General features: G+C 44.7%; 3 protein-coding genes across 3 annotated transcripts; all 3 read right to left on the minus strand.

Annotated features, from left to right (window-relative positions):
• Positions 1-10,120: 10,120 nt before the first annotated feature.
• On the minus strand, positions 10,121-11,059 carry LOC102447784 (olfactory receptor 8U9-like). The gene has a single exon (XM_006133556.2). The coding sequence runs from the start codon at positions 11,057-11,059 to the stop codon at positions 10,121-10,123; it is 939 nt and encodes a 312-aa protein (XP_006133618.2).
• A 6,162-nt stretch (positions 11,060-17,221) lies between these two features.
• LOC102447535 (olfactory receptor 5AR1-like) lies at positions 17,222-18,160 on the minus strand. The gene has a single exon (XM_006133555.4). It carries the CDS (start codon positions 18,158-18,160, stop codon positions 17,222-17,224), a length of 939 nt encoding a protein of 312 aa, XP_006133617.4.
• Positions 18,161-22,815: 4,655 nt separating this feature from the next.
• On the minus strand, positions 22,816-23,754 carry LOC102447288 (olfactory receptor 5AR1-like). The gene has a single exon (XM_006133554.2). The coding sequence runs from the start codon at positions 23,752-23,754 to the stop codon at positions 22,816-22,818; it is 939 nt and encodes a 312-aa protein (XP_006133616.2).
• Between the last annotated feature and the right edge of the window lie 3,651 nt (positions 23,755-27,405).

A 27,405-nucleotide genomic window follows, 5' to 3' on the forward strand; every position in this document is an offset into this window, starting at 1 on the left:
CCAAGGATCCTCCCCACAAAAGGAAAGAGACGTTCACTCATTGCACTTGATGGACCTCACATGATGATGAGAGGAATTGGGAGAGTATAGCCATTTGCTCTCTATTATAAATTTGGTGCTTCTCTGTAACACTGGAAATGACTCCTCTGAATGGAATCATTATAAGAACATAAGAATAGCCAGACTGGGTCAGAGCAAAGGTTCAGCCAGGCCAGTATCCTGTCATCTGACAGTGGCCAATACCAAGTGCCCTAGAGGGAGTGAATAGAACAGGGAATCATCAAGTGATCCCTCCCCTGTCATCCATTCCCAGCCTCTGACAAAGAGAGTCTAGGGACACCATTTCTACCCATCTTCACTAATAAGTATTGATGGAACCATCCGCCATGAATTTATCAATTTCTTTTTTGAACCCTGTTTGAGTCCTGATCTTCACACTATCCTCTGACAATGAGTTCCACAGGTTGACTCTGTTGCATGAAAAAAATACTTCCATTTGTTTATTTTAAACCTGCTACCAATTAATTTAATTTGGTGACCCCTGGTTCTTCAGTTTTGGGAAAAAATAAATAACGTTTCCTTATTCACTTTCTCCATACGTGGCATGATATTTTAGACCTCAATCCTATCCTTCCTTAGTCTTCTCTTTTCTAACTAAGCAGTAAAGTCCAAATCTTTTTAATCTCTGCTCAGATGGCACTGGTTTCAAACTCCCAAAGATTTATGTGACATCTGTGGTCAGATTTTCCAGTCAAGGATTGAGTTAATCTCTCACCAACGGCATCGTTAATCAGTTGATCGACACTCAGTCCACCTACACGCATACCTCACCACTCACAGTTAGCTCCCATTGCGTGCCCAAGATGTACATACATAATGCCAACCCCACACCAAGCTTGCAGACACAGAAAGTTCCCATTGCACACATACACCGTGCCTCTTCCACATAGAGGATATGGCTACACCACAGAGTTTTTGCCCCCAGAAAACTCATTCTTCCGCTCTACTCTGTGCTGATTAGGCCTCAGTTGGAGTACTGTGTCCAGTTCTGGGCACCACGTTTTAAGAAAGATGTGGAGAAATTGGAGAAGGTCCAGAGAAGAGCAACAGGAATGATGAAAGGCCTAGAGAACACGACCTATGAAGGAAGGCTCAAAAGTTGGGCTTGTTTAGTTTGGAAAAGAGACGACTGAGAAGGGACATGATAGCGGTTTTCAGTATCTAAAAGAGTGTCACTAGGAGGAGGGAGAAAAGATGTTCTTCCTGGCCTCTGAGGATAGAACAAGAAGCAAGGGGCTTAAACTGCAGCAAGGGAGGTTTAGGTTGGACATTAGGGAAAAGTTCCTGCCTGTCAGGGTAGTTAAACACTGGAATGAATTGCCCAGGGAGGTTGTGGAATCTCCATCTCTGGAGATATTTAAGAGCAGGTTAGATAAATGTCTATCAGGGATGGGCTAGACAGTGTTGGGTCTTGCCGTGAGGACAGGGGACTGGTTTCGATGACCTCTCAAGGTCCCTTCCAGTCCTAGTATTGTATGATTCTATGAAAAACTTGTGGAGCATACACATCTCAAGAATAGAGGGTTTTTTGTGGCGTAGGTATTCCTCTTTCTACGAGGAATAGCTCCTATTTGCACAGGAGTTATGGCACAAAGAGATATGTGTGTGGACAGGCAGCAGAGGGGGTTTTTTTGCGCAAAAACAGCCTGTTGAAATGAGCACAGGTGTCCTGGTGGACATTCTGTTCATGGTAATCAGAGCTTTCTTGTGAGAGCACGTCCATGCAGTCTGGATGCTCTCTTGCACAAAAGTGCATTGCTTTTGTGATGCTCTTCTGCAGTGTGGAGGCGCTCTTGTGCAAGAAGTTTTTGTGGAAGATCTCTTACACAAAAAGCTTCTTGTGCCAGAAACCTGCAGGGTAGATGTAGCCTGAGTGTCCACGTAAACATGCACTTTCTTGCTTATGTAAAACACCTATTTGCCCCTCATCCTCTCCTTCTCTCCTGCCCACCACTGTGGTATCCCGGCTGTCAAAAGAATTAGAAAATCAAATTTCCTCCATAGCACGATACTCTCCTCCCACCTGTTCTATTGAGAGGCACTGGGTTGGAACCAACTCATTTCCACCAAGATCAGACCACGTAGGCCCTCAGCTCTATGGAAGCCCTTGGAGCCACCTTCCTCCTTGTTCCCCAATGCCGGAGCTCAGCCGCCGGTGCAGTGTCCCTGTGGCGGGTCCTTGGCAGCACTTCTTGCCCGTGAGTCTAGGAGGAAGGTGCAATGGTTTGGGAAGGGTTGTTGGTTTGACTCTTAGCTCAGGAAGCTTCACAAGGGCAAAGCATGGGAAACTCTGGTTTTTAACACTTCACCCCCAGAAAAGGCATTGATGTGGGGAAGTGGCTGAGAGAAGAGCCACAAAATCAGCAGAGGCCGATGTCTGGGGCAAAGCTAAGAGAACAAAATCCATCCAGTATTTCTCTGCAAGGATTCACTGATGGGCTGCAATAGCCACACACCAAGCTCTATCACACTCATCTCTACTGGGAAGCCAGGACAACGGGAATATTTATGACACGCCTGGGGGAAATGACGGCGATTCTGCTGAACTGGCAGGGAGACAGGACTAAATGATCCAACCGGTCTTCTCCACCGGTAGCTTTTCTGCAGCCTGGTGCATGCTTTACAATGAGAATAACTGAACTTTCCCCCAGTGGGCTGGGAAATGTTTCACGGGCTGCGTGAGGCAGCCAGGTTACACCAGCCTGTAGTATAATTCTTCCATTCACCTCTTTACTGAGATGTGGATTAGTGACATGGATGGAAAAACCACTTGAATCAGTGCAGAAATCGTCTAAACTGTGGAGCTACACCTACACTGGCATGATTTTCTGGAAATGCTTCTAACGGAAAAGTTTTCGGTTAAAAGCATTTTCGGAAAAGCGCGTCTAGATTGGCAGGACGCTTTTCCGCAAAAGCACTTTTTGCGGAAAAGCGTCCATGGCCAATCTAGACGCACTTTTCCGCAAAAAAGCCCCGATTGCCATTTTCGCGGTCGGGGCTTTTTTGCGGAAAACAAATCTCTGCTGTCTACACTGGTCCTTTTGCACAAAAGTTTTTTCGGAAAAAGACTTTTGCCTGAATGGGAGCAGCATAGTATTTCCGCAAAAGCACTGACAATCTTACATGAGATCGTCAGTGCTTTTGCGGAAATTCAAACGGCCAGTGTAGACAGCTGGCAAGTTTTTCCGTAAAACTAGATGATTTTGCGGAAAAACTTGCCAGTCTAGACACAGCCCAGCAGTGCCACATCACCGGATCTGAGTCTCTCTAGTAATTCTAGACCTTTCATGAACCCATGAGAGAATTAGGGTATATCTACACTGCAAAGTTCTTTCAAAATAAGCTTTTCCGGAAGATATTGTTTCAAAATAGAGCATCTACACTACAGGGAAGCCTCCAAATTAGTCTGAGGCAGGCTTCCCTAGTGTGGATGTGCTACCTCGATTTAAAGTTTAGAGGCCCAAGAAGCCCTGGGGAAGAGCGATTTCGACATACCAGCAGTGGAGCGCCCACACACACCTCTTCTGAAAAAGCTTTTTTGGAAGAGGCCTTATTCCTCTTCCGAAAAAATGAGGTTTACCAATGTCAGAAAAAGCCCTCCATTATTTCGATTTTCTTTCAAAATAACACAATTGTTGTGTGGATGCTAGTATTGTTTTTCCAGAATAATAGCCATTATTCTTCAAAAGTGGTGCAGTGTAGATGCAACCCCTGCTTTGTAAGGCTGTTTTCCTCTCCCGTTCTTGTCAATCTTCTCCCTCCACTGGCAAAACTCCTTCCTTATTTTGATGGGTAAATATGTTCAGAAAAGTTAAAAATCCTTCTCTCAGGATAATTCCTTCCTTCCCTTCCCATGAATGGCTCACTGTCATTCCCGAATTAAATGCTAGAATGCTCTGATCTGCTTACCCATGGCTTGGTGGTATCACATTGTGTTGTCACCTTTCACTTATAATGAGTTGAGAAGGATGGCAGCAGTACTTGGCCTGAACCTTCAGCTGTAGACTAAGGGTGTGTCTAGAGTGCATCTTTATTTTGTTATAACAAGCGTTATCTCGAAATAACAATGCGAGGGTCTACACGGCCATTCCAATCTTTCGAAATAATTTCAGAATAACACATAGCTTATTCCGAAATCTGAGGAACATCGCCTATTCCCAAATAGCTATCTTGAAATAAGGTGTGTGTAAATGCTCCACTGCTGCTATTTCAAAATAGCCCCTCACTGGGGAGGAATAATTCTCACCAGAGCCATTCTAAGTCATTTCTCCCCAATACCTCCTGGACTCTAGATCAAGTTAGCACATCTACATTAGACTAATTTTGAGGCTTCCCCGTGGTGTAGATGTGCTACTTGAAAATAAATTATTTCAGAGTAACTATTCTGAAATAGCTTTGGTATGATTAGCAAAAGGGGAAAACTTTCACTCTTAGGGTACGTCTACACTGCCCACTAATTTAGAAATAAGCTATGTCTATACTGGTGGAGTTATTCTGCAAGAATATTTTGTGCAAGACCTTCTGCACAAGAACTCTTGCCAAGAACAAGTCCAGATGGCCATGTGTTTTTGCACAAGACCATCCATGGCAGTGTGTACGCTCTCTTGTGCAAGAAAGCTCTGATGGCCATGTTAGCCATACGGCTTTCTTACACAAGAGACCTCTGCCACGTGTCCACACTGCTCTCTTGTGCAGCTCTTGTGCAGAAGAGCTTAAACTTGTTAGAAAAAGTGTAGCTCTTGTGCAAGAAGCCCTCTCTTCCCCCGCATTACTGTAAAACTACTTGTGCAAGAGTAGGCGGGCCGTGTGGACGCTCTGCGTGTTCTTCTGCAAGAACAGTTGTTCCTGCACAAGAATCCACCAGTGTAGACATAGCCTAAGAGTAAAACCTTTCCATGTTTGCTAACTACACCTACAGTATCCTCAATAAATCTACAGCTGCTTCCTGGGATAATGGAAGATAAACATGGGTTTGAGAGGGTTGGGATTTCTTCTCTGGGGCATCTTTGCTCCCAGGACAATAGGTGTGCAATTAATGTTGTTGCCCTGTTTTTTCTTATGTAAACAGCACACAGAGGCCAGAGCATCAGCAGGTCTGGAACACTGGATCTCTCATGAGCTCTCTTTAGTATGGTCCCAGAATGAGGTGAGCGTATTCCAGTGTATGTGTTGACCACCTTTCCAAATATCTCCTTAAGTAATTTCCCAGCCTTCGTGTAGACGCTATGGGTCATAGTATTCACTCAGTTCCCCTATTATAGCTCCAGAAGAACCACAAAAATTTCAGTAGAGTCAACTTGTAGTCCCAGTGCTGTAGCCTAGCTCAGAATCAGACCAAACCACAACATGTTCCAGTGTCGTGTGCATCAGGTCCTTGAACATAAGATTTGGATTCTGCTCTTCGTTGATTCACAACTGTGTAATTTTAAGCAAATCCCATAAACGCCATGTATCCCAGGGACTATGATATGAAATTAACACTCCTTTCTAAACTGCCTTGAGATGCTCTGGGCTCTACCTCCAGCAGCTTCCTGGACAAGAGAATCACATGCTGCTTTTCAGTACAAAAGCACAGAGCACTATCCTATAGGTCAAAGGCCCTGGTGATGCTGGATGGAACGTGTGCTGGTACAGTCTTTCAGAGTTGTTGACTCGAGTCCCAAGACTTGAACTCGTGTCTGACTTAAGTTGCCTAGGTGACTCGACTTGAGAATTGACTTGGATTCATTGTTTCTTACTTGAGACTCAACTTGCGACTTGATAATTTTGTTAAATTGACTTGGTGAAAAAATCATCCAAAAATGTCGAAATTCATGGCTTGTATAAAAGTGATTTGACATTTTTTAAATTAAGACTTGAGACTGGAATTGGGACTTCACTCAAAAGTGACTTTAGGGACTCGAGACTTGACTTGAGATTTGAACTGTAGTGACTTGAAACTTGACTTGGACATGACAATGACGACTTGAAGACAACACTGATATCTACCAACCACTGCATCAATTCAAGCTGATAAAAACCCCTGTCATTTTATTAACAGAGAATGATGTGAAAATCTGGTTCTCAAGTAGAGATTCCTAAATATTTCACTACAAAACTGCAGTGGCTTAAGAAAAGGACACATTTATTGAATAAGTGGTTACAAATAATGAGGCATAAAGGTCAGAATAGGTTACAAAGAAGTAAAAGGTCAAATGCAACTAATTGGCTACGTCTACACTGGCCCCTTTTCCGGAAGGGGCATGTTAATTTCAGAAGCCGTAATAGGGAAATCCGCGGGGGATTTAAATATCCCCCGCGGCATTTAAATAAAAATGTCCGCCGCTTTTTTCCGGCTTTTAAAAAAGCCGGAAAAGAGCGTCGACACTGGCCCCGATCCTCCGGAAAAAAAGCCCTTTTCCGGAGGATCTTATTCCTACTTTGTAGGAACAAAGTAGGAATAAGATCCTCCGGAAAAGGGCTTTTTTTTCCGGAGGATCGGGGCCAGTGTAGACGCTCTTTTCCGGCTTTTTTAAAAGCCGGAAAAAAGCGGCGGACATTTTTATTTAAATGCCGCGGGGGATATTTAAATCCCCCGCGGATTTCCCTATTACGGCTTCTGAAATTAACATGCCCCTTCCGGAAAAGGGGCCAGTGTAGACGTAGCCATTATGTTTTAAGAGTCTAAGTGAATTCAAAGCAAAGAATTCTCTCACCACCTGATTTTGCAGTCCAACCAGCTGGATTCCTTTAATCCAGAACCCTCTCCAAACCCAGTGCAACTATCTATTTCCTTCAGATGGTGTTGATGCCTTGAGAAGAGAAAAAGGGAGCAAGAGAGCCTTCTGGGTATTTGCCTTCTCTCTCCATCATTGGAGTTCCCTTCCAGTAAAACCATCCCCAGCTGAGGTTTAGGAGAGAAATTTTCAGGGGGCAGAGAATCCCAGCTGTATGCTTGTTGGTAAACTAAAAATCCACTTTCTACCTCCTGGATTTTTAGTTTACCACCTTCTTGCTGCCCAGAAATGGCCTCTCATGCAGGTGTTAGTCTGGTTCCTTTTGTTGACACCTAGCTAGTGGATATACAGACAGATTAGTCAGACGTTCACTTATTGTCAAGAAACAAAGCCATTTTGCATTACCTGAAACTATCCATCCATAGGCATGACCTGAAATTATCCATAAAAAACTCACCCTTGTGTGAGTAGGTGGGAAGAGTTTTTGAATTCATCAGAAAGCAGCCAAAGGTAGGAGGTACCCCTTTGCTACATTTTCCCCTGTGAAGTGCAAGACCAAGTTTCTATTTATCCCTTTTGTCCATGTGAGGGAATGTTGTGTGCTTGTGTTTCCTGCTTCTCCAGAGAAAATCTCAGCTTCTTAGCATAGTGTGTGTGTCTCTGTGGCTGTACACACATTGTTATCTCTTGGACATGGTACCCTGGCTCTTCCTTCTATTGTTACTCCCCTAAATGAAAATAAAGGCCACCTTGATAAGTATTTGCTTTCTTCTCCTCGTCCATGGACAGAAACCAGGTGACAATGTCTACAACAAGCCCACTGAGCACATAAAAAGGGCTGTAGAATATCAGGAGGGAGTGCAAAACGGCCTTTGGTTCATCCAAAGAAATCACACAGATCACATTTGCAAATGCCTAATGAAACCATCCGCCCTACAAACAGGCAGATTTTAATTCCCATTCTTCTTTCCCATCACAAACTTTCCCAAGCCCATCACATATATTTGCATACTCAGACACGTGAAAGAAGGGCCTCCTTGAATTTTCCTGTATCAGAAGCCTAATGAAGCCCTGATCTCAGCTGGGGCCTGCAGGCCTTTTTGAAATACAAACACGTTAATCATGAAAACAATAGTGGACAGCATTATCGTAGGGTCTGCAAAATGACATTTGAGCAGGCTGGGAATTAAATTCACCTGGTTCCAATCCCCGTCATTCCACAAATACTGAGGTAAACTGATTCAAAAAGTGCTTAGGAGTTTGTCCATGGCTTTCCACACGGCGTCCTTCACCTCCCTGTTCCTCAGGCTATAGATGAGGGGAATCAACATGGGGATCCCCAGCATGTAGAACACAGAGGCCATTTAGTCTGCATACATGGAATAGCTGGAGATAGGTTGTAAATAAATAAAAAAGAGGATGCCATAAAACATGACCACCAGAGCCAAGCAGCAAGTGCAAGCAGGGAAGGTTTAATGCCGGCCCTCGACAGAGTGGATCTGCAGGGTGGTGGAGATGATATAAACATAGGAAAGAAGGATGATCACAGAGCTGCTTGACCCACTGAAGCATGGGAAAATCAATACCAGAATCTCAATAAAGTGGGTGTCGGAGCAGGCGAGCACCAGCAGTGAGGCCATGTCACAGCAGAAATGATTGATGACATTGGAGTTGCAGAATGACAGCTGGAATGTCAGACACATGTGTGTCACGGAATCCACGAACCCCACAGCACATACCCCAGCCACCAGCTGGTTACAAACCCTCCGGGACATCGTGACCGTATAAAGCAGTGGGTTACAGATGGCCACATAACGGTCATAGGCGATCACAGCCAGCAAGAGACTCTGAATATCTAAAATGAAGCCATTCAGGTATATTTGCACAGCATAGGCAGTGCGAGAAATGCTTCCCCTCTGCAGCATCTTAGGGGCAATTACCAAGGAATAGCAGAGATCACAGAAAGACAAACTCCTGAGGAAAAAATACATTGGGGTGTGGAGTCGGGGGTCAAATGTAATTAACCAGATCATCCCCCCATTTGCTACAAAGGTGATAACATAAATCAATAGGAACACCCAAAAGAGAGGGACCTAAAGATCAGGTTGAAGATCGATACTGCTGAGATCAATTTTCCAGAGTCTGAGTTAGCAAGTCTAGTAATATCTTCCAACGGAACTAATAGGAAAAACTTATCGCAAACCTGCTGATGTCGTACTTGTCTGAAGTGACTTTATCCTTCAGTGGATGTTGTAGGGCAAGGCTACTCAACTTTAGAAGCCCCGGAGGCCACAATGATACTCACAGCACATGCCAAGGGCCGCAACTTTAGTGTGATTTTATACACATGCAAATATATGCAAATAGCTTCTTTCATGCTGATAGGCATGAATACAAAGATTAAGGCAAGACTACACAACACACAGGCCCCATTTAAGTCAATTCTGCTGATATTAATAAAATGCAATAGTTACCCCATTTCCATCCATATGACAGCACTTTTTAAGAGCAATGACAGGCCAGGAATGTAACTACTAAAATGCATCCCAACAGAAGACCATTATATTGACTTGCCATTATGGAGCGTGTTCCCAGTGGAGGTCATGTTCAAAAGAACCTAACCATGGGCCACATGTTGAGCCCTGCATAAAACCACACTGCACCATGGGCTGCAAACATACCCACAGGCTACACACTGTGGTCGAGAAAATGCACACTGTGAATGCTATTTTGTACTCATTTTGGTGTGGGCATCACAGGGGCACAAACACGGTGCTCTCTCTGGAAAACGTTGCCCTTTCTCTTTCTACTTTTATTACCCCTTAACCTGAAATAAAAACCATTGTAATGGAAATCTCCTTTCTCCTCCTCAAGGATGGACAGAAACCAGAGGACAATCTCTCAAACAATCCTAAGGAATATCAGAAGGTTGTGTCAAACTGCCTTCCCTTAAACACACAAATCACACACTTCATGCTTGCAAAAGTGCAATTAAACCAACCTCATTATGAAGAGGGAGGGATGCTCCGTGCCCCTCTCTTCTTTCCCGAAAGAAACTGCTCCATTCTTTAAAAGCATGTCACATATATTTACACACTCACACACACATGTGAAAGCATAGACTCCTTTCATTTTGCTGGCGTAATAGCCTAATAAAGCCCCCAAACCCTGATCTGAGTTGGGGCCAACAGTGCTTGTTGGAACGAAAACAAATTAATAAAACCATAAAAATATGACAATGAACAATATAACCACGGGCCCTGTGAAATGATATTGCAATGGGCTTGGAAATACATTCCCTCTTTCCATTCCCCACAGTTTAACTAGCACTGAGAAGAACAGATTCAAGAATGGGTCAGGAGTTTATTCATGGCTTTTTTCACAGCGTTCTTCACTTCCTTATTCCTCAGGCTGTAGATGAGGGGGTTCAACATGGGGATCACCAGCATGTAAAACACTGAAGCTACCTTGTCCGTGTCCATGGAATAACTGGAGGAGGGTCGGAAATACATGAAAAGGACAGTGCCATAAAATATGATCACTGCGCACAAGTGGGAAGCGCAAGTGGAGAGGGCTTTGCGCCAGCCCTTGGCAGAGCGGATCCTCAAGATAGTGGAGAAGATATAGACATAAGAGAGGAGGACAGTCACAATGCTCGTCACTTCAATGTAGCACATAGAGGCAACCATCACAATCTCAAGGGTGCGGGTGTCTGAGCAGGAGAGCGCCAGCAGTGGGGGCGTGTCACAGCAGAAATGATTGATGACGTTGGAGTGGCAGAATGACAGCCGGAATGTATAGTATGTGCCTATAGTTGCATCCGCCAAAGCCACCCCATACACCCCAGCCACCAGCAGGTTACAACGCTGTCTGGACATGGTGACTGTATACAACAGTGGATAACAGATGGCTACATAACGGTCATACGCCATCACAGCCAACAAGAGACACTCCATATCTACACAATAAAGAAAGAAATACAACTGCACAGCGCAGGCAGTGTAAGAAATACTGTTCTTCTCATCTAAGAAATTCAGCAGCATTTTGGGGGAAATTATGGAGGAATAGCAGAGGTCACAGAAAGACAAATTGCCAAGAAAAAAGTACATGGGAGTGTGGAGTCTGGGGTCAGTGATAATTAACAAGATCATCCCCCCATTTCCTACCAGGGTGATAACATAAATCAGTAGGAACACCCCAAACAGGGGGGCCTGCAGCTCTGGACGATCTGTCAGACCTGTGAGAATGAACTCAGTCACCACCGAGTGATTTCCCTCTTCCATCTCCTCTGAGCTGACATCAGGCAGCTGCAGGGATGTGGGCAGGTGGAAGATCTGGGCAACCTACTGCGTTTCTGTAATGAAATAGTTAAAAAAATGCAAATCAGTTACATAATGAACACCAGTATATGGACACAGAGCCAGATGTTCACAGTTGGTCATTCCAATTGTTCCATACAATAGCCACACCGTACCAATACAAGGACAGGCAGGTGAATCACACCCTACACCATAACACCCCTGCTCACTAAGCCAAGGAAAAAACAGTAACTCATGTAATTGCTGTGAGAATAGGGGTGAAACCATCTTAACCTGAAGAGATTATTCCTTATCTCAAGAAGCGGTGACAGTAAACATGTGTCTTCTTTGGGCAAGGGGAGCTCTGTGGCTCAGCCTGTCATTTTGGGGGAAGGACGGCTTAGTGTGCTAATTAAGCTTTTTGACATATGACAGCCGCACGTACTGTACTTTAGTGGTTCTCAACCGTGAGTCATATGGCTCCCCTTGGGGCATGCCCTACCTCTAGGGGGCCACATGGAGAAAGCGGAACATTAGGTATCTACATTTTTCCAACTCACAGTGGCTATGAGGGGGCCCACAGGGGTTAACGAGGCTCGGAAGGGGGCCATGAGCAAAAAAAGGTTGAGAAACACTGGATAGGACGACCCCGAGTCTTCCCAGAAAGCACTGGACTTGGTGACTATGTAATTGTCTGGTTTTTTTCCAACCAAAGGGATTGCTCATTTAGCTCATGGAATAGGAGCTGCGGCTGAAGCTTTTAGTGCTGGAGATGTGGAATTCATTACCTATTCAGGAACATGGTGTCTGTATTGGCATGTGACCACGATACAGGACAACAGCACCTACCTGCTGAGAAGAGAGGGACGTGGTGGTGTTTCCCCGGATGCAGAAAATGCCAGTGTGGAGTATTCATGTATTTTTATACTGTGCTCTATGATGTATGGGATGTGCTCCCTAAATCCACCAGGGACACCTGAGCTCAGAGAGACACAACATCTCATTAATGTGCTCGGAGAACCAAAGTCAAAGTGTAGCTCATGCCGTGGGGATCAATTTGGACCATGTTTTCCCTTTTGCTATTAAATGATGTAATTTCTACCAGAATTAACACGTACGAGACTAGGTGTATAGTTCATCTTCTTGAATTTTTATGGAGTAAAGCTGAAGGACAAACAGTGGATTTCTTTTGGTGCTTGTGGACACCAAAAGTTTTTGGAAGAAAACTCAATTTATCATCTCAGAAAAGCCATGGTGGTCCCTCAGGTACCACACCCCACCCTTCTCTTCCATGGGCCGGGCTCCCTGGCTCGACTCTATCCCCCATGCAGCATGTTGGTCTCCCCTCTTGCTGAACTGCCTTGGATCATCACCAGAATCCCACAGACGTGGTCTGGTGAGGAAGCAAGTTTAACACGTTGATGGAAAGCCGATAATTTTCATGGAAATGATAATTCCTTAAAGAGGGGACAATTCAATTTCTGTGTCCTTCACTGCTCATTGTGGCAACCTCAATAATGGAATGTAAAAGATGTAGGACATGCCAGTTTATATCTATCTATCTATCTATCTATCTATCTATCTATCTATCTATCTATCTATCTATCTATCTATCTATCTATCTATCTATCTATCTATCTATCACAACACAGTCTTTCTTCCTAGGATTCTCCGCACAAAAGAAAAGAGAGGTTCCCTCATTACATAAGAATATAAGAATGGCCGTACTGGGTCAGACCAAAGGTCCTTCTAGCCCAGTATCCTGTCTACCAATAGTGGCCAGCACCAGGTGCCCCAGAGAGAGTGGACCAAAGACAATGATCAAGCGATTTGTCTCCTGCCATCCCTCTCCAGCCTCTGACAAACAGAGGCCAAGGACACCATTTCTATCCCCTGGCTAATAGCCTTTTATGGACCTAACCTCCATGAAATTATCTAGCTTCTCTTTAAACTCTGTTATAGTCCTAGCCTTCACAGCCTCCTCTGGCAAGGAGTTCCACAGGTTGACTACACGCTGTGTGAAGAAGAACTTTCTTTTATTAGTTTTAAACCTGCTCCCCATTAATTTCATTTGGTGTCCTCTAGTTCTTCTAATTAGGGAACTAATAAATAACTTCTCTTTATCGGCCCTCTCCACACCACTCATGATTTTATAGACCTTTGTGCTATATGGAGCTCACATGATGACTAGAGGAGTTAGGAGAGCACAGCCATTTGCTCTCCATTATAGATTTGGTGCTTCTCTGTAACACTGGAAATGACTATTTTGAATAGAATCATTATTATAAGAACATAAGAGTGGACAGAGTTGGTCAGACCAAAGGCCCATCTAGCTCAGTGTCCTATTACTTTTCAGGAAGAATGGCATTGCGCAAGAGGGGGTTTTTTGTGCAAGAAGCGCAGTGTAGACTCTCCTTTTCGCACAAGAGCCTCTTCTGAAAAAAAAAGTGGCTAATTAGGTATGCAAATGAGGCTCGGTGTTATTCCATGCTTAGCCTCATTTGCATATTACTCGCGCAAGAAGCCGGGAGTGTAGACATAGCCCATATGTTCCAGTGTCATGTGCATCAAGCTCTTCTATATAAGATTTGGATTCTGCTCTGGGTAAGTCTGAGTAAATCCCATACATGCCAGGTATCCCAGGGTCTCTATACATTATGATATGGAATGAACAGTCCTTTGTAAACTGCCTTGGGAGGCAGAGATTATTAATACTCTATGCCACTGTGACCATTTCACACGCTCAGTTCTGCACCACTCGTAAAATGTTTTTTCCACAGGCTACGTCTAGACTGGCATAATTTTCCACAAATGATTTTAACAGAAAAGTTTTCCGTTAAAAGCATTTGTGGAAAAGAGCATCTAGATTGGCACGGACGCTTTTCCACAAAAGCACTTTTAGTGGAAAAGCGTCCGTGCGAATCTAGATGCGCTTTTCCGCAAAAAAGCCCTGATCGCCATTTTCGCGATCGGGGCTTTTTTGCGGAAAACAAATCTGTGCTGTCTACACTGGCCCTCTTGTGCAAAAGCTTTGTGCAAAAGAGACTTTTGCCCAAATGGGAGCAGCATAGCATTTCTGCAAGAAACACTGATTTCAGACAGTAGGAAGTCAGTGTTCTTGTGGAAATTCAAGAGGCCAGTGTAGACAGCTGGCAAGTTTTTCCACAAAAGCAGCTGCTTTTGTGGAAAAGCTTGCCAGTCTTGACACAGCCCACAGTGTCTTTTTCTCTTCACCTGGTTTAATCCCAGTTTTGGTCTTTGGTCTGAGCATAACGGCTATGCACAGAAATCACATCTGAAGCTCTGGGCTCTCCCTCCAGCAGCTTCATGAACAAGAGAATCACATGCTACTTTTCAATACAACAGCACGGAGAGCTATCCTCTAGTTCACAGGGCATAGTGATGCATAATGGAATGTGAGTCTGGTAATGTTGACCAACCACTGGAGCAATTCAAGCTGATCAAAAACCCCTGTATTTTACTAACAGAAAATAATGTGAAAATCCAGTTTTCTAGTAGAGGTCCCCAAATATATCAATACAAAACTGAAGTGGTTTAAAAATGACACATTTATTGAATAAGTGGTTATAAATAATAAGGCATAAAGGTCAGAATTGCTTACAAAGAAATAAAAGTTCAAGTGCAACTAGTTCTTGTTTAACAGGCTAAGTGAATCCAAAGATTTCTCTCACCACCTGCTTTTGCAGTCCATCTGGTTGGATGCCTTTCAGCCAGAACCCACCCCAAATCCAGTGCATCCTTCAGATGGTGTTGATGCCTTGAGAAGAGAAAAACGGAGCAAGAGAGCCTTCCGGGTATTTGCCTTCTCTCTCCATAGTCACAGTTCCCTTCTAATAAAACCATCCCCAGTTGACGCTCAGAAGACAAAGACTGAGAGGGCAGAAAATCCCAGCTGTTTGCTTGTTAGAATGTGGATTTTAGCTCACCACCTTCTTGATGTCCACAAATTGCCTCTTATCCAGATGATAGTCTGGTTCCTTTTGTTGACACCTAGCTCATGGATATACAGACAGGTTGGTCAGGCATTCACTTATTGTCAACAAACAAAGCCACTTTGAATTACCTGAAATTATCCACAATTGGCTTGTGCCAGAGCCTTGTGTGGATGGGTGGGAAGAGTTTTAGAATTCACCTAAAAGCAGCCAAAGATAGGAGGTATCGGTACACCCTCCCTTTGCTACATTTTCCCCTGTGAGATGCAAGACCAAGTTTCAATTTATTCCATTGTCCACATGAGGGAAAGTTGTGAGCTTGGATTTCCTGCTTCTCCAGAGAGAATCTCAGATTCTTAAAAATGCGTGTACAGCCACAGAGACACACACACTGTGCTCTTTCTTAAACACGGTACCCTTGCTCTTCCTTGTTTGATACTCCCCTAAAGGAAAATAAAGGCCACTGAGATGAATATTTGCTTTCTTCTCCTCATGCATGGAAAGAAACCAGAAAACATTAGAGTGGCAGAATGACAGCTGGAATGTCAGACACGTGTGTGTCACGGAATTCACCAACCCCACAGCACACACACCAGCCACCAGCTGATTACAGAACCACTGGGACACGTTGGTCCTGTAGAGCAGGGGGTTACAGATGGCCAAATAATGGTTATAGGTCGGACATACATGAAAAGGACAGAAAGGAAGCCATTCAGGTATATTTTCACAGCACAGGCACTGCGAGAAATGCTTTCCTGCTTGGCTAAGAAATTATGCGGCATCTGAGGGGCAATTAGTGTGGAATAGCAAAGATCACAGACAGACAAACTCCTGAGGAAAAAAGTACATGGGGGTGTGGAGTTGGGGGTTAATTGTAATTACCCAGATCATCCCCCCGTTCCCTACAAAGATGATAACATAAATCAATAGGAACACCCAAAAGAAAGGGACCTGAAGGTTAGGTGGAAGATCAATACTGCCGTGATCAACTTTCCAGAGTCTGATTTAGATAGTCTAGTAATACTTTTCAATGGAACTAAGAGGAAGAACTTACCACAAACCTGCTGATCTCATACATCTCTGAAGTGACTTTAGACTCCAGTTTATGTTGTAGGGCAAGCCTCCTCAACTTTCGAAGACCTGGAGACCACAATGATACTCACAGCTCATACCAAGGGCTGCAACTTTAGTGTTATTTCATATACATGCAAATATATGCAAATAGCTTCTTTCACACTGACAGGCATGAATACAAAAATTAAGGCAAGGCTACACAACACACAGGCCCCATTTCAGTCAGTTTTGCTGATAGTAATAAAAAGCAATAGTTACCCCATTTCCACGCATATGACAGCACTTTTAATGTGCAATGACAGGCCAGGAATGTAATTACTAAAATGCATCTCAGCAGAAGACCATTCTATTGACTTTCCATTATGGAGCGTGTTCCCAGCAGAGGTCATGTTCAAAAGTTCCCACGTGCAAGCCATATGTTGAGCCCTGTCTAAAGCCAAACTGCACTATAGGCTGCAAATAAACCCGTAGGCTGCACATTGAGTAGCTCTGTGTTAGGAAAAACGCACACTGTCAATGCTATTTTGTTCTTACTTTGGTATCGGCATCACAGGGGACCATACGCGGTACTCTCTTCTGAAAGGAGCCCTTGCTCTTTTACTTTTATTGCTCCTTAACTTTAAATAAAGATGGAGAGATTGTCCTCTGGTTTCTGTCCATCCTTGAGGAGGAGAATGGAAATTGACATAACCTTCTGATACCCCATAAAGTTATTGGAAAATGCCCTTCCCTTAAACACACATATCATGCACTTCATGCTTGCAAATGAATAATTAAACCAACCTCATTATGAAGAGGAACGTATGCTCCATGCTCCTCTTTTCTTTCCTGAAAGGAACTGATCCATTCTTTAAAAGCACCTCACATATATTTATGCACTCTCACACACAGGTGAAAGCAGTGACTCCTTTAATTTTGCTGGGGTAATAGCCTAATAAAGCCCTGAAACCCTAATCTGAGTTGGGGCTGGCAGTGCTTGTTGGATACAAACAAATTAATTAAACCATAAAAATATAATAATGAACAATATCACCACGGGCTCTGAGAAATTATATTGCAACAGGTTTGGAAATAAATTCCTTCTTTTCCTTTCCCATCTCTCAACTACCACTGAGAAGATTTAAGAATCAGTCAGGAGTTTATTCATGGCTTTTCTTATGGCGTCCTTCACTTCCTTATTCCTCAGGCTGTAGATGAGGGGGTTCAACATGGGGATCACCAGCATGTAAAACACTGAGGCTACCTTGTCTGTGTCCATGGAATAACTGGAGGAGGGTCGGAAATACATGAAAAGGACAGTGCCATAAAATATGACCACCGCGCACAAGTGGGAAGCACAGGTGGAGAGGGCTTTGCGCCAGCCCTTGGCAGAGCGGATCCTCAAGATAGTGGAAAAGATATAGACATAAGAGAGGAGGACAGTCACAATGCTGGTCACTTCAATGTAGCACATGGAGGCAACCATCACAATCTCAAGGGTGCGGGTGTCTGAGCAAGAGAGCGCCAGAAGTGGGGGGGTGTCACAGCAGAAATGGTTGATGATATTGGAGCGGCAGAATGACAGACTGAATGTATAATACGTGAGTATCATTGAATCCACCAACCCCACAGCACACACCCCAGCCACCAGAAGGTTACAGCGCTGTCTGGACATGGTGACCGTATACAGCAGCGGATAACAGATGGCTACATAACGGTCATACGCCATCACAGCCAACAAGAGACACTCCATATCTACACAATAAAGAAAGAAATACAATTGCACAGCGCAGGCAGTGTAAGAAATGCTATTCTTCTCGTCTAAGAAATTCTGCAGCAACTTTGGGGAAATTATGGAGGAATAGCAGAGGTCCCAGAAAGACAAATTGCCAAGGAAAAAGTACATGGGAGTGTGGAGTCGGGGATCAGTGATGATTAAAAAGATCATCGCCCCGTTTCCTAGTAGGGTGATAACATAAATCAGAAGGAACACCCCAAACAGGGGGAGCTGCAACTCCGGACGATCTGTCAGACCTGTGAGAATGAACTCAGTCAACACCGAGTGATTTCCCTCTTCCATCTCCTCTGAGCAGACATCCGGCAGCTGCAGGGATGTGGGCAGGTGGAAGGTCTGGGCAACCTCGTGCTTTTCTGTAATGAAATAGTTGAAGAAAATGGAAATCAGTTACATAATGAACACCAATAGTTGGACACAGAGCCAGATGTTCACAATTGGTCCTTCTAGTTTTTCCATACAATGCACACACTGTACAAACACAAGGACAGGCAGGTGAATCATACCTTACACAATAACACCCTTGTTCACTAAGCCAAGAGAAAAACAGCTACTCCTGTAATTTCTGTGAGGGAATCGGGTGAAATCTTAGCCTAAAGAGATTATTCCTCAGCTGAAGAAGCGGTGACAGTAAACACGTGTCCTCTTTGGGTAAGGGGAGCTCTGTGGCTCAGCATGTCATTTTGGGGTAAAGACGGCTTAGTATGCTAATTAAGCTTTTTGACATCTGACAGCCGCATGTTCTGTCATTTATAGGACAACCCCGAGTCTTCCCAGAAAGCACTCCACTCAGTGACTATGTAATTGTCTGTGCTTTCCAACCAAAGGGATTGATCCTTTAGCTCATGGTATAGGAGTTTGGGCTGAGGCTTTTCATTCTAGAGATGTGGACTTCAGTCGCTGCTCAGGAACATGGTGTCTGTATGGGCTTGTGACCGTGATGCAGGACAACAGCACCTACCTGCTGAGAAGAGAGGGATGTGGTGATGTTTCCCCGGATGCAGAAAATGCCAGTGTGAAGCAGTCAGGTAGCTTTATATCGTGTTCTGTGATCAATGGGATGTGCTTCCTAAATCAATTGGGGACACCTGAGCTCAGAGACACACAACATCTCATTAATATGTTCTGAGAACCAAAGTGTAGCTCATGCCCTGGGGATTAATTTGGACCATGTTTCCCCCCTGGTGCTATTAAATGATGCAATTTCCATCGGAGTTACCAAGTACGGGACTAGGGGTATAATTCACCTTCTTTTTTTCTGTGGAGTAAAGCTGAAGCACAAATAGTGGATTGGTTTTGGTGATTGTGGAGACCAAACATTTTTGGAAGAATACTCAATGTATTATCTCAGAAAAGCCACAGGGGTCCCTCAGGTACCACACCCCACCCTTCTCTACTATGGGCCAGGCTCCCCGGCTCGATTCCATACCCTATGCTGCATGTTAGTCTCCCCTCTTGCTGAACTTCCCTGGAACATGATCAGAATCCCACAACCGTGGACCTTTCAGGACACGAGCTTAACACGTTGATGGAAAACTGATAATTTTCATGGAAATGATAATTCCTTTAGGAGGGGACCATTCAGTTTTATTGTCCTTTAGTGCACATTGTGGCAATCTCAATAGTGGAATGTAAAAGATGTAGGACATGCCAGTTTCTATCTATCTATCTATCTATCTATCTATCTATCTATCTATCTATCTATCTATCTATCTATCTATCTATCTATCACGATTACTAATCACCATAGTTTCTATGTCCTTCCGTTCCTAGGATCCTCCCCACAAAAGGAAAGAGAGGTTCGCTCATTGTGCTTGATGGAGCTCACATGATGACCATTTTCCTGTGTGCCAACGTAACCAATGCCAGGTGCCCCAGAAGGAGGGAATATAACCTGGAATCATCAAGTGATCCCTCCCCTGTCATCCATCCCCAGCCTCTGACAAAGAGAACACCATTCCTGCGCATCCTGGCTAATAAGTATTGATGGAACCAGCAGTGGAGCGCCCATACACACCCTCTTCTGAAAAAACTTTTTTGGAAGAGGCCTTATTCCTCATGGAATGAGGTTTACCAACATCAGAAGAAGCCCTCCGTTATTTTGATTTTCTTTCAAAATAACGCAATTGCTGTGTGGATGCTCGTATTGTTTTTCCTGGATAATAGCCATTATTCTGGAAAAATGATGCCGTGTAGATGCACGCCCTGTTTTGTAAGACTGTTTTCCAATGTAGACACAAAGGACAGTGTAGATGCAATAATGCCTGCTGTCAACAGAACTCTGTTGACAAAAGGCATTTTTCCTTGTAGAATGAGGTTTACAGCCATCGACAAAACTGCTGCTTCTGTTGACAGAACTCGGTGGTAGTGTAGATGCAGGTATACTTTTGTCGACAAAAGTCCACTTTTGTCTACAAAACCCTGTAGCCTAGACACACCCTAGGTGTGCAATTAATGTTCTTGCCATATCTTTTCTTACGTAAACAGCACACAGAGGGTCAGAGCATCAGCGGGTCTGGAACACTGCATCTCTCATGAGGTCTCTTTAGTATGGTCCTAGAATGAGGTGAGCGTATTCCAATGTATGTGTTGCCCACCTCCCCAAATGTCTCCTTAAGTAATTTCCCAGCCTTCGTGTAAACGCCATGGGCCACAGTATTCACTCAGTTCTCCTATTATAGCTCCAGAAGAACCACAAAAATTTCAGTAGAGTCAACCTGTAGTCCCAGTGCTCTAGCCTAGCTCAGAATCAGACCAAACCACAACATGTTCCAGTGTCGTGTGCATCAGGCCCTTATTTACAAGATTTGGGTGCTGCTCTTCATTCGTTCACAACTCGGTAATTCTGAACAGATCCCATAAATGCCATGTATCCCACGGAATCTATACATTATATGAAATTAACACTCCTTTGTACACTGCCTCAGTTCTGCACCACCTCTAAAAAGTATTCTCCACAGTGTCTTTTCCTCGTTACCTAGGTTAATCCCAGTTTTGTTCCTTGGTCTAAGTATAACGGCTATGCAAAGAAATCACATCTGAAGCTCTGGGCTGTACCTTCAGGAGCTTCATGGACAAGAGAATCACATGATGCTTTTTCTAGGTCACAAGGCATAGTGATGCTTAATGGAATGTGTGTCTGGTACTGTCCACAGACCACTGCATCAAGATGATAAAAACTCCTGTCATTTTATTAACAGAGAATGATGTGAAAATCTGGTTCTCAAGTAGAGGTTGCCAAATATTTCAATACAAAACTGCAGTGGCTTAAAAAATGACACATTTATTGAATAAGTGGTTACAAACAATGAGGCATAAAGGTCAGAATCAGTTAGAAAGAAGTAAAAGGTCAAATGCAACTAATTCTGATTTAAGACTTTAAGTAAATTCAAAGAAACGATTTCTCTCACCACCTGCTTTTGCAGTCCAACTGGCTGGATGTCTTTCAGCTAGAACCCTCCCCAACTATCCATTTCCTTCAGATGATGTTGATGCCTTGAAAAGAGAAAAACGGAGCAAGAGAGCCTTCGGGGCATTTGCCTTCTCTCTCCATAGTCACAGTTCCCTTCCAGTAAAACCATCTCCAGCTGACACTTAGGAGACAAAGACAGAGGGGGCAGAAAATCCCTGCTGTGTGCTGGCGAGAATGTGGATTTGTAGCTCACCACGTTCTTCCTGCCGACAAACGGCCTCTTATCCAAGTGTTAGTCCGGTTCCTTGTGTAGAAACCTTCCTAGTGGAAACACAGACAGGTCAGTCAGGCATTCACTTATTGTCAACACACAAAGCCATTTCGGTTGTTTTGAAACTATCCACTGTTATGTCCCATGTTACCATGTTCCAGAGCCTTGTGTGGCTGGGTGGGAAGAGTTTTGGTATTCACCAGAAAGCAGTCAAAGACAGTAGGAAGTGGTGCACCCTCCCTTTGCTACATTTTACCCAATAGTTAGTGTGTTCTATAATAGAGTTGGACTATAATAGAGTTTAAAGGGAAGCTAGATAATTTCATGGAGGTTAGGTCCACAAAAGGCTATTAGCCGGGGATAAAATGGTGTCCTTGGCCTTTGTTTGTCAGAGGCTGGAGAAGGATGGCAGGAGACAAATCGCTTGATCATTGTCTTCAGTCCACCCTCGCTGGGGCACCTGGTGCTGGCCACTGTCGGCAGACAGGATACTGGGCTAGAAGGACCTTTGGTCTGACCCAGTACAGCCGTTCTTATGTTCTTATGTTCACTAGTGGAGTAAAAGACCCAGCTTCAATTTTCCCTTTGTCCATGTGAGGCAAACTTGCGCACTTGGGTTTCCTGCTTCTCCAGAGAAAAGCTCAGCTTCTTCACAATGTGTGGATGGCCACAAAGACACACACTCTGTGCTTTCTCCTGGATGTGGTACCCTTGCTCTTCCTTGTTCTCTTGCTCCCCTAAAAAAAATAAAGGCCACTGTGGTGGATATTTCCTTTTTTTCTCCTCATGCATGGACAGCAACCAGGTACCAATCTCGACAACAAGCCCATGGAGCGCATAAAGGGCTGCAGAATCTAAGGAGGGTGTGCAAAACGTCCTTTGGTTTAGCCACAGACAAAAAACAGATTACATTTGCAAAGGCCCAATGAAAACACCCTCCCCTACAAAGAGGCAGATTTCGATGCCCATCTTCTTTCTCAAAACTAACTGCTCCATGCTTTCTAAGCCCATCACACATATTTACATACTCACACAAGTGAAGCAGGTGGATCTTTGAATGGTCCCACGGCAGAAACCTAATGAAGCCCTGACCTCAGTAGGGGCCTGCAGGCCTTGTTGAAACACAAACACATTTATAATGAAAACAATAGTGAACATCACTATCCTGGGGTCTGCAAAATGACATTTGAGTGGGCTGGATATTGAATTCACCTGGCTCCACTCCCAGTCATTCCACAAGTCCTGAAGTAAACAGATTCAAGAAGTGCTTAAGAGTTTGTTCGTGGCTTTCCTCAAGGCGTCCTTCACTTCCCTGTTCCTCAGGCTGTAGATGAGGGGGTTCAACATGGCAATCACCAGCGTGTAGAACACCGAGGCCATTTTGTCTGTGTCCATGGAATAGCTGGAGATGGGTCGTAAATACACAAAAAGGGCTGTGCCATAAAACATGACCACCAGAATCAAGTGAGAAATGCAGGTGGAGAAGGCTTTGCTGCAGCCCTCAATAGAGCGGATTCTTAGGATGGTGGAGAAGATATAGACATAGGAGAGGAGGATGGTCACAAAGCTGCTCACTACAATCAAGCATGTGAAGGCCAATAGAACAGTCTCATTGAGGCGGGTGTCAGAGCAGGCGAGCGCTAGCAATGGGGCCATATCACAGAAGAAATGATTGATGACATTAGAGCGACAGAATGACAGCCGGAACGTCAGACACGTTTGTATCATTGACTCTACCAAGCCCACAGCACACATCCCAACCACCAGCTGGTTACAGAACCGCCGGGACATGGTGACTGTATAGAGCAGCGGGTTACAGATGGCCACATAGCGGTCATACGCCATCACAGCCAGCAAGAGACACTCCATATCTGAAAACAAACCACTGATATAAATTTGCACGGCACAGGCAGTGAGAGAAATGCTCTTCCTCTCGGCTAAGAAATTCTGCAGCATCTTAGGGGCAATTAGTGTGGAATAGCCGAGATCACAGAAAGACAAATTCCTGAGGAAAAAATACATAGGGGTGTGGAGTCGAGGGTCTATCGTGATCAACAAAAACATCCCCCCATTCCCTACTATGATGAGAACATAAATCAGTAGGAACAACACAAACAGGGGGACCTGCAACTCCGGACGATCCGTCAGTCCTGAGAGAATGAATTCAGTCACCACCGAGTGATTTCCCTCTTCCATCTCCTCTGAGCAGAGATCAGGCAGCTACAGGGATACGGGCAGGGGGATGTCTCAGGGAAACTAATCCTTTGCTGTAATGAAGTAAGGGAACAAAAATAGGGATCGGTTTCTTGTTGGAAGTAATTATGATCTCAGGGAAGGGCTTCGTCCGCAGAGCCAGATGTTCACAGTTGGTCTTTCCAGGTGTTCCATGCCATGTGAACGCTGTTCAAATGCAAGGACATGCAGGTTATTCACAGCACACATACATAAACACTCCTATTTACAAATCTGAGCAGCAAACAGTGATTTGTCATTCTTCTTCGAAAGAATCAGGGTGAAAAACATCTCAGACAGAAGACGCTGAAGAAGGGGTGAGAGGAAACAAATGAACGCTTCTAGCCCTTTGGGGAAAGGGAGATCTGTGGCTCGGCATGTCGGATTGGGTTAAAATTGCTCCCAGGAATGGAAAATGCGGATGGCTGGGATTTTCTAATTGCCTAATATTTGAACCCAAAGAGGTTAGTTGTTTAGCTGAACGGGTAAGACCTGGGAAGAAGCGCTTAGTTTTAAAAGCCTTCAGTACCTGCCGCTCACCATGGCATCTCTGTGGGTGTGTGCCTGTGATGCAGAGCAATATCTTAATCCTGCTGAGGAGAGAGATGTGGTGGTGTTTCCTCATCGGCAGACACTGCCAGTTTGAAACATTCAGGAAGTTTTATACTGGGAGGACCTGGCTTCTGAGAGACAAAACACCTAATGAATGTGCTCAGTGGGTTAAACCCACCCTCAGTGTCACTCATGTCCTGGGGATTAATTAGGCCCACATTCTCCTTCTGTGTCATTAAATGATGCAACTTATCTCAGAGTTACAGAGCAAGAGGTGAATTGCATGAAAACACAATTTCCTAGCACAAAATTTAAGAAAAAAAAACTTTTTCAGAAAAATTTTCAACCAGACTTAGCAACAATTTTAGAATGAAAAGAACAGAATGTTCGATAGAACTGGAAAGCGCTAATTGTTGGTGCTGGAGTTGAGGTCTTCTCAGTTGTTCCTGTTTTCAGAATCACCTCATGCTCCTGACACCAATAAGTGGAATGTAAAACCTGTAGGATATCTAGATGTACTACAGACTGTCTCCTTGGCTTTCTGTGACCTTCCCTTCCTAGCTTCCTCCACAAAGAAGGAAAAAAATGATCTTTCATTGTACTTGATGGAGACCACATGATGTCCAGAGGAGTTCACGAGAAGATCACAGACATAGAATCATAGAACTGTAAGGAACCTCTAGTAATTGTCATGCCCAGTTCCCTGCTCTCATTAACAGGTTCCAATATCTCTCTTCAAACAATGTCTTAAATTTAATGGAAATCACTTGTCTGGAAATGGGCCATAGATCTTGTTGGAGAGGATCTCTGAAATAAAGAGGTTGAGAAATTCTGACCTACACCATCCAAGACACAAGATGGCCCATGGCCACATGTACATTAATAAGCAGTTGGCACCAGACTCTTCTTATGTCTGTCCAAAGAGTCTGATGTTTAAAGGGCCTGGTTCCTCTACCTCAGTCACCAGTTGTGTCAATGGTATATTTGTCTCTTCATTCTTTACAGCTTGGCCTGTATTCCGTCCCATTGTGAGCTGTTTGCTTTTAGGTGTTGGCAAAGCCTGATGAAAAGGACTTTTATGGGCTTCCTTCTTGAATCAGCAGGCCTTTTTGAACGGCCCATCCTGTTTGATGCAACAATTGGGGAACCAGTGTTGGTCAATTAAGGTTTTAGCAGTCCCTTGCTTTTAATTTACCTTGATGAAGGGACTTCTGCTTGGGTTGTAGTACAATGGGGGGCTAGGAAAAGGAAAGGAGGTAGGATGAAAACTTCAGCTCCCTTGATTGTGTATTTCTGGTTTTATACTTGTTGATAAGTTAAGTATCAAAAACAAACCCCTCGGGGCTATTCTTCCATTTTCCTAGCTATGCCTTCCATCAGTAAGAACATAAGAACAGTCATACGGGGTCAGACCAAAGGTACATCCAGCTCCGTATCCTGTCTGCCCACAGTGGCCAATGCCAGGTGCCCCAGAGGAAGAGAATTGAAGAGGTAATGATCAAGCGATCTCTCTCCTGCCATCCACTTCCACCCTCTGACAAACAGCGGCTGGGGACACCATTCCTTACCCATCCTGGCTAATAGCCATTGTAGAAATGTAGAAAGCATCCACACTATGACACTTCAGCTGTACCACACCTGGGTCATTGCAGTGACTTCAGTGTAGACATTATCTGAATCGATGGGGGAGTTTCCCCCGGCCTCTAAAGATTTCTGTTCTCTCCCTTTGGTGTTATTCTGCTCCCTCCCTGGCTAAAGCCCTTTCCCTTTTTGGGTTCAGAATTCACTCAAAAGAGTGAAAATTTCTCCTCTTGGGATACTTCCTTTCATGTGTCATTTCAATTAAAGGCCGACCATTTCCCTATGAATTCAAGGTACTTGATCATTTGGCCTCCCTGCACTCATAATGGGTTCATCAACAAGGAAGCACTAACTGGTCAGAACACCAACATCAGGCTATGTCTACCCTACAGAGCACAAATGTGGCATGTTGTAATACCATGTGTGGCATCATGTCCCGCATGGCGGCACACCCGCCTGATGCTGTTGCTCCTGGGTTCCACCCTCCTGCACCCCTGCCTATGGCCATTGCCCATCCACCAGCCCACCCTGCTATATCTCTAATCCCTCTCCATGCCATGCCTCCGCTGCCTCCCCTAGCAATGCCCATGCCCCCTCCCCAAGTGATGCCTATGGCCCCCCTGCCAACCCAGACCCCGCTCTAGCCCCCTTCCTGCCCAGACCTACCCAACCCCAACGAGGTCCCTGCACCCAAGGTGGGACTTTGAGCTACCCCACTCCTCCTCCCAGTCCTGATCCCACCTCCCAGTTCAGAGTCCCCCCCTCCCCCTGCCCACCTTTGAATAAAAAAAGACTCCTTTTGTTCTGAAACCAAATAGGTGTGTTTATTGGGAGGTAAGGGAAGGGGGTAAGTGGGGAGGGGGGGTTGAGAGGGGAAAGGTAGAGAGCTGAAAAGAAGAGGCCCCTTTTGGGGAGGCCCTGGGGAGAGTTACTGGGGTGCTTGAGAGAACCTCGCCCTCGGGCGCACCTCCAACTGATTGGCCTAGCAGGTGGCAGCTGTCCAGGGCTGCTCAAACAAGTGGCCCTCGTGGCCAGTGTCTGCCAGCCATTCCGGGAGGAAGGCCTCCCCCTTGTGTTGCACAATATTGTGGAGCACACAGCATGCTGCTGCCACCTCAGGGATGTTGTGCTCTCTGACATCCAGGTGAGTGAGGAGACACTGGAAGTGTCCCTTGAGGCACCCAAAGGCACACTCGACCTGCATCTGGGCTCGGTTGAGGTGGGCATTGTACTGCTCCCTGCTGCGGGTTGAGGTGTCTGCTATTCAGCTTTATCAGCCAGGGCATTACTATGTAGGCTTTGTCTCCCACTATGACAGTGACATGTTCATGTCACCCACTGCAAAGTCCCAGTGCAGGAAAAAGGTTCCCACCTCCAGCGACATAGGCTAGAGTTTCTAAAGACTCGGGCACCACGTGCCCTGCCTGACCACCCCACAAAAATGTCTCTGACGTGGCCCTTGTGGTCCACCAGGGCCTGCAG

Source organism: Pelodiscus sinensis, chromosome 4 (genome assembly GCF_049634645.1).
Source record: "Pelodiscus sinensis isolate JC-2024 chromosome 4, ASM4963464v1, whole genome shotgun sequence".
Lineage (NCBI taxonomy): Eukaryota > Metazoa > Chordata > Testudines > Trionychidae > Pelodiscus > Pelodiscus sinensis.

Excerpts from the sequence above, each read along its gene's own strand:
- LOC102447784 (XM_006133556.2), bottom strand. The coding sequence starts at position 11,059 with ATGGAAGAGGGAAATCACTCGGTGGTGACTGAGTTCATTCTCACAGGT.
- LOC102447535 (XM_006133555.4), bottom strand. The coding sequence starts at position 18,160 with ATGGAAGAGGGAAATCACTCGGTGTTGACTGAGTTCATTCTCACAGGT.
- LOC102447288 (XM_006133554.2), bottom strand. The coding sequence starts at position 23,754 with ATGGAAGAGGGAAATCACTCGGTGGTGACTGAATTCATTCTCTCAGGA.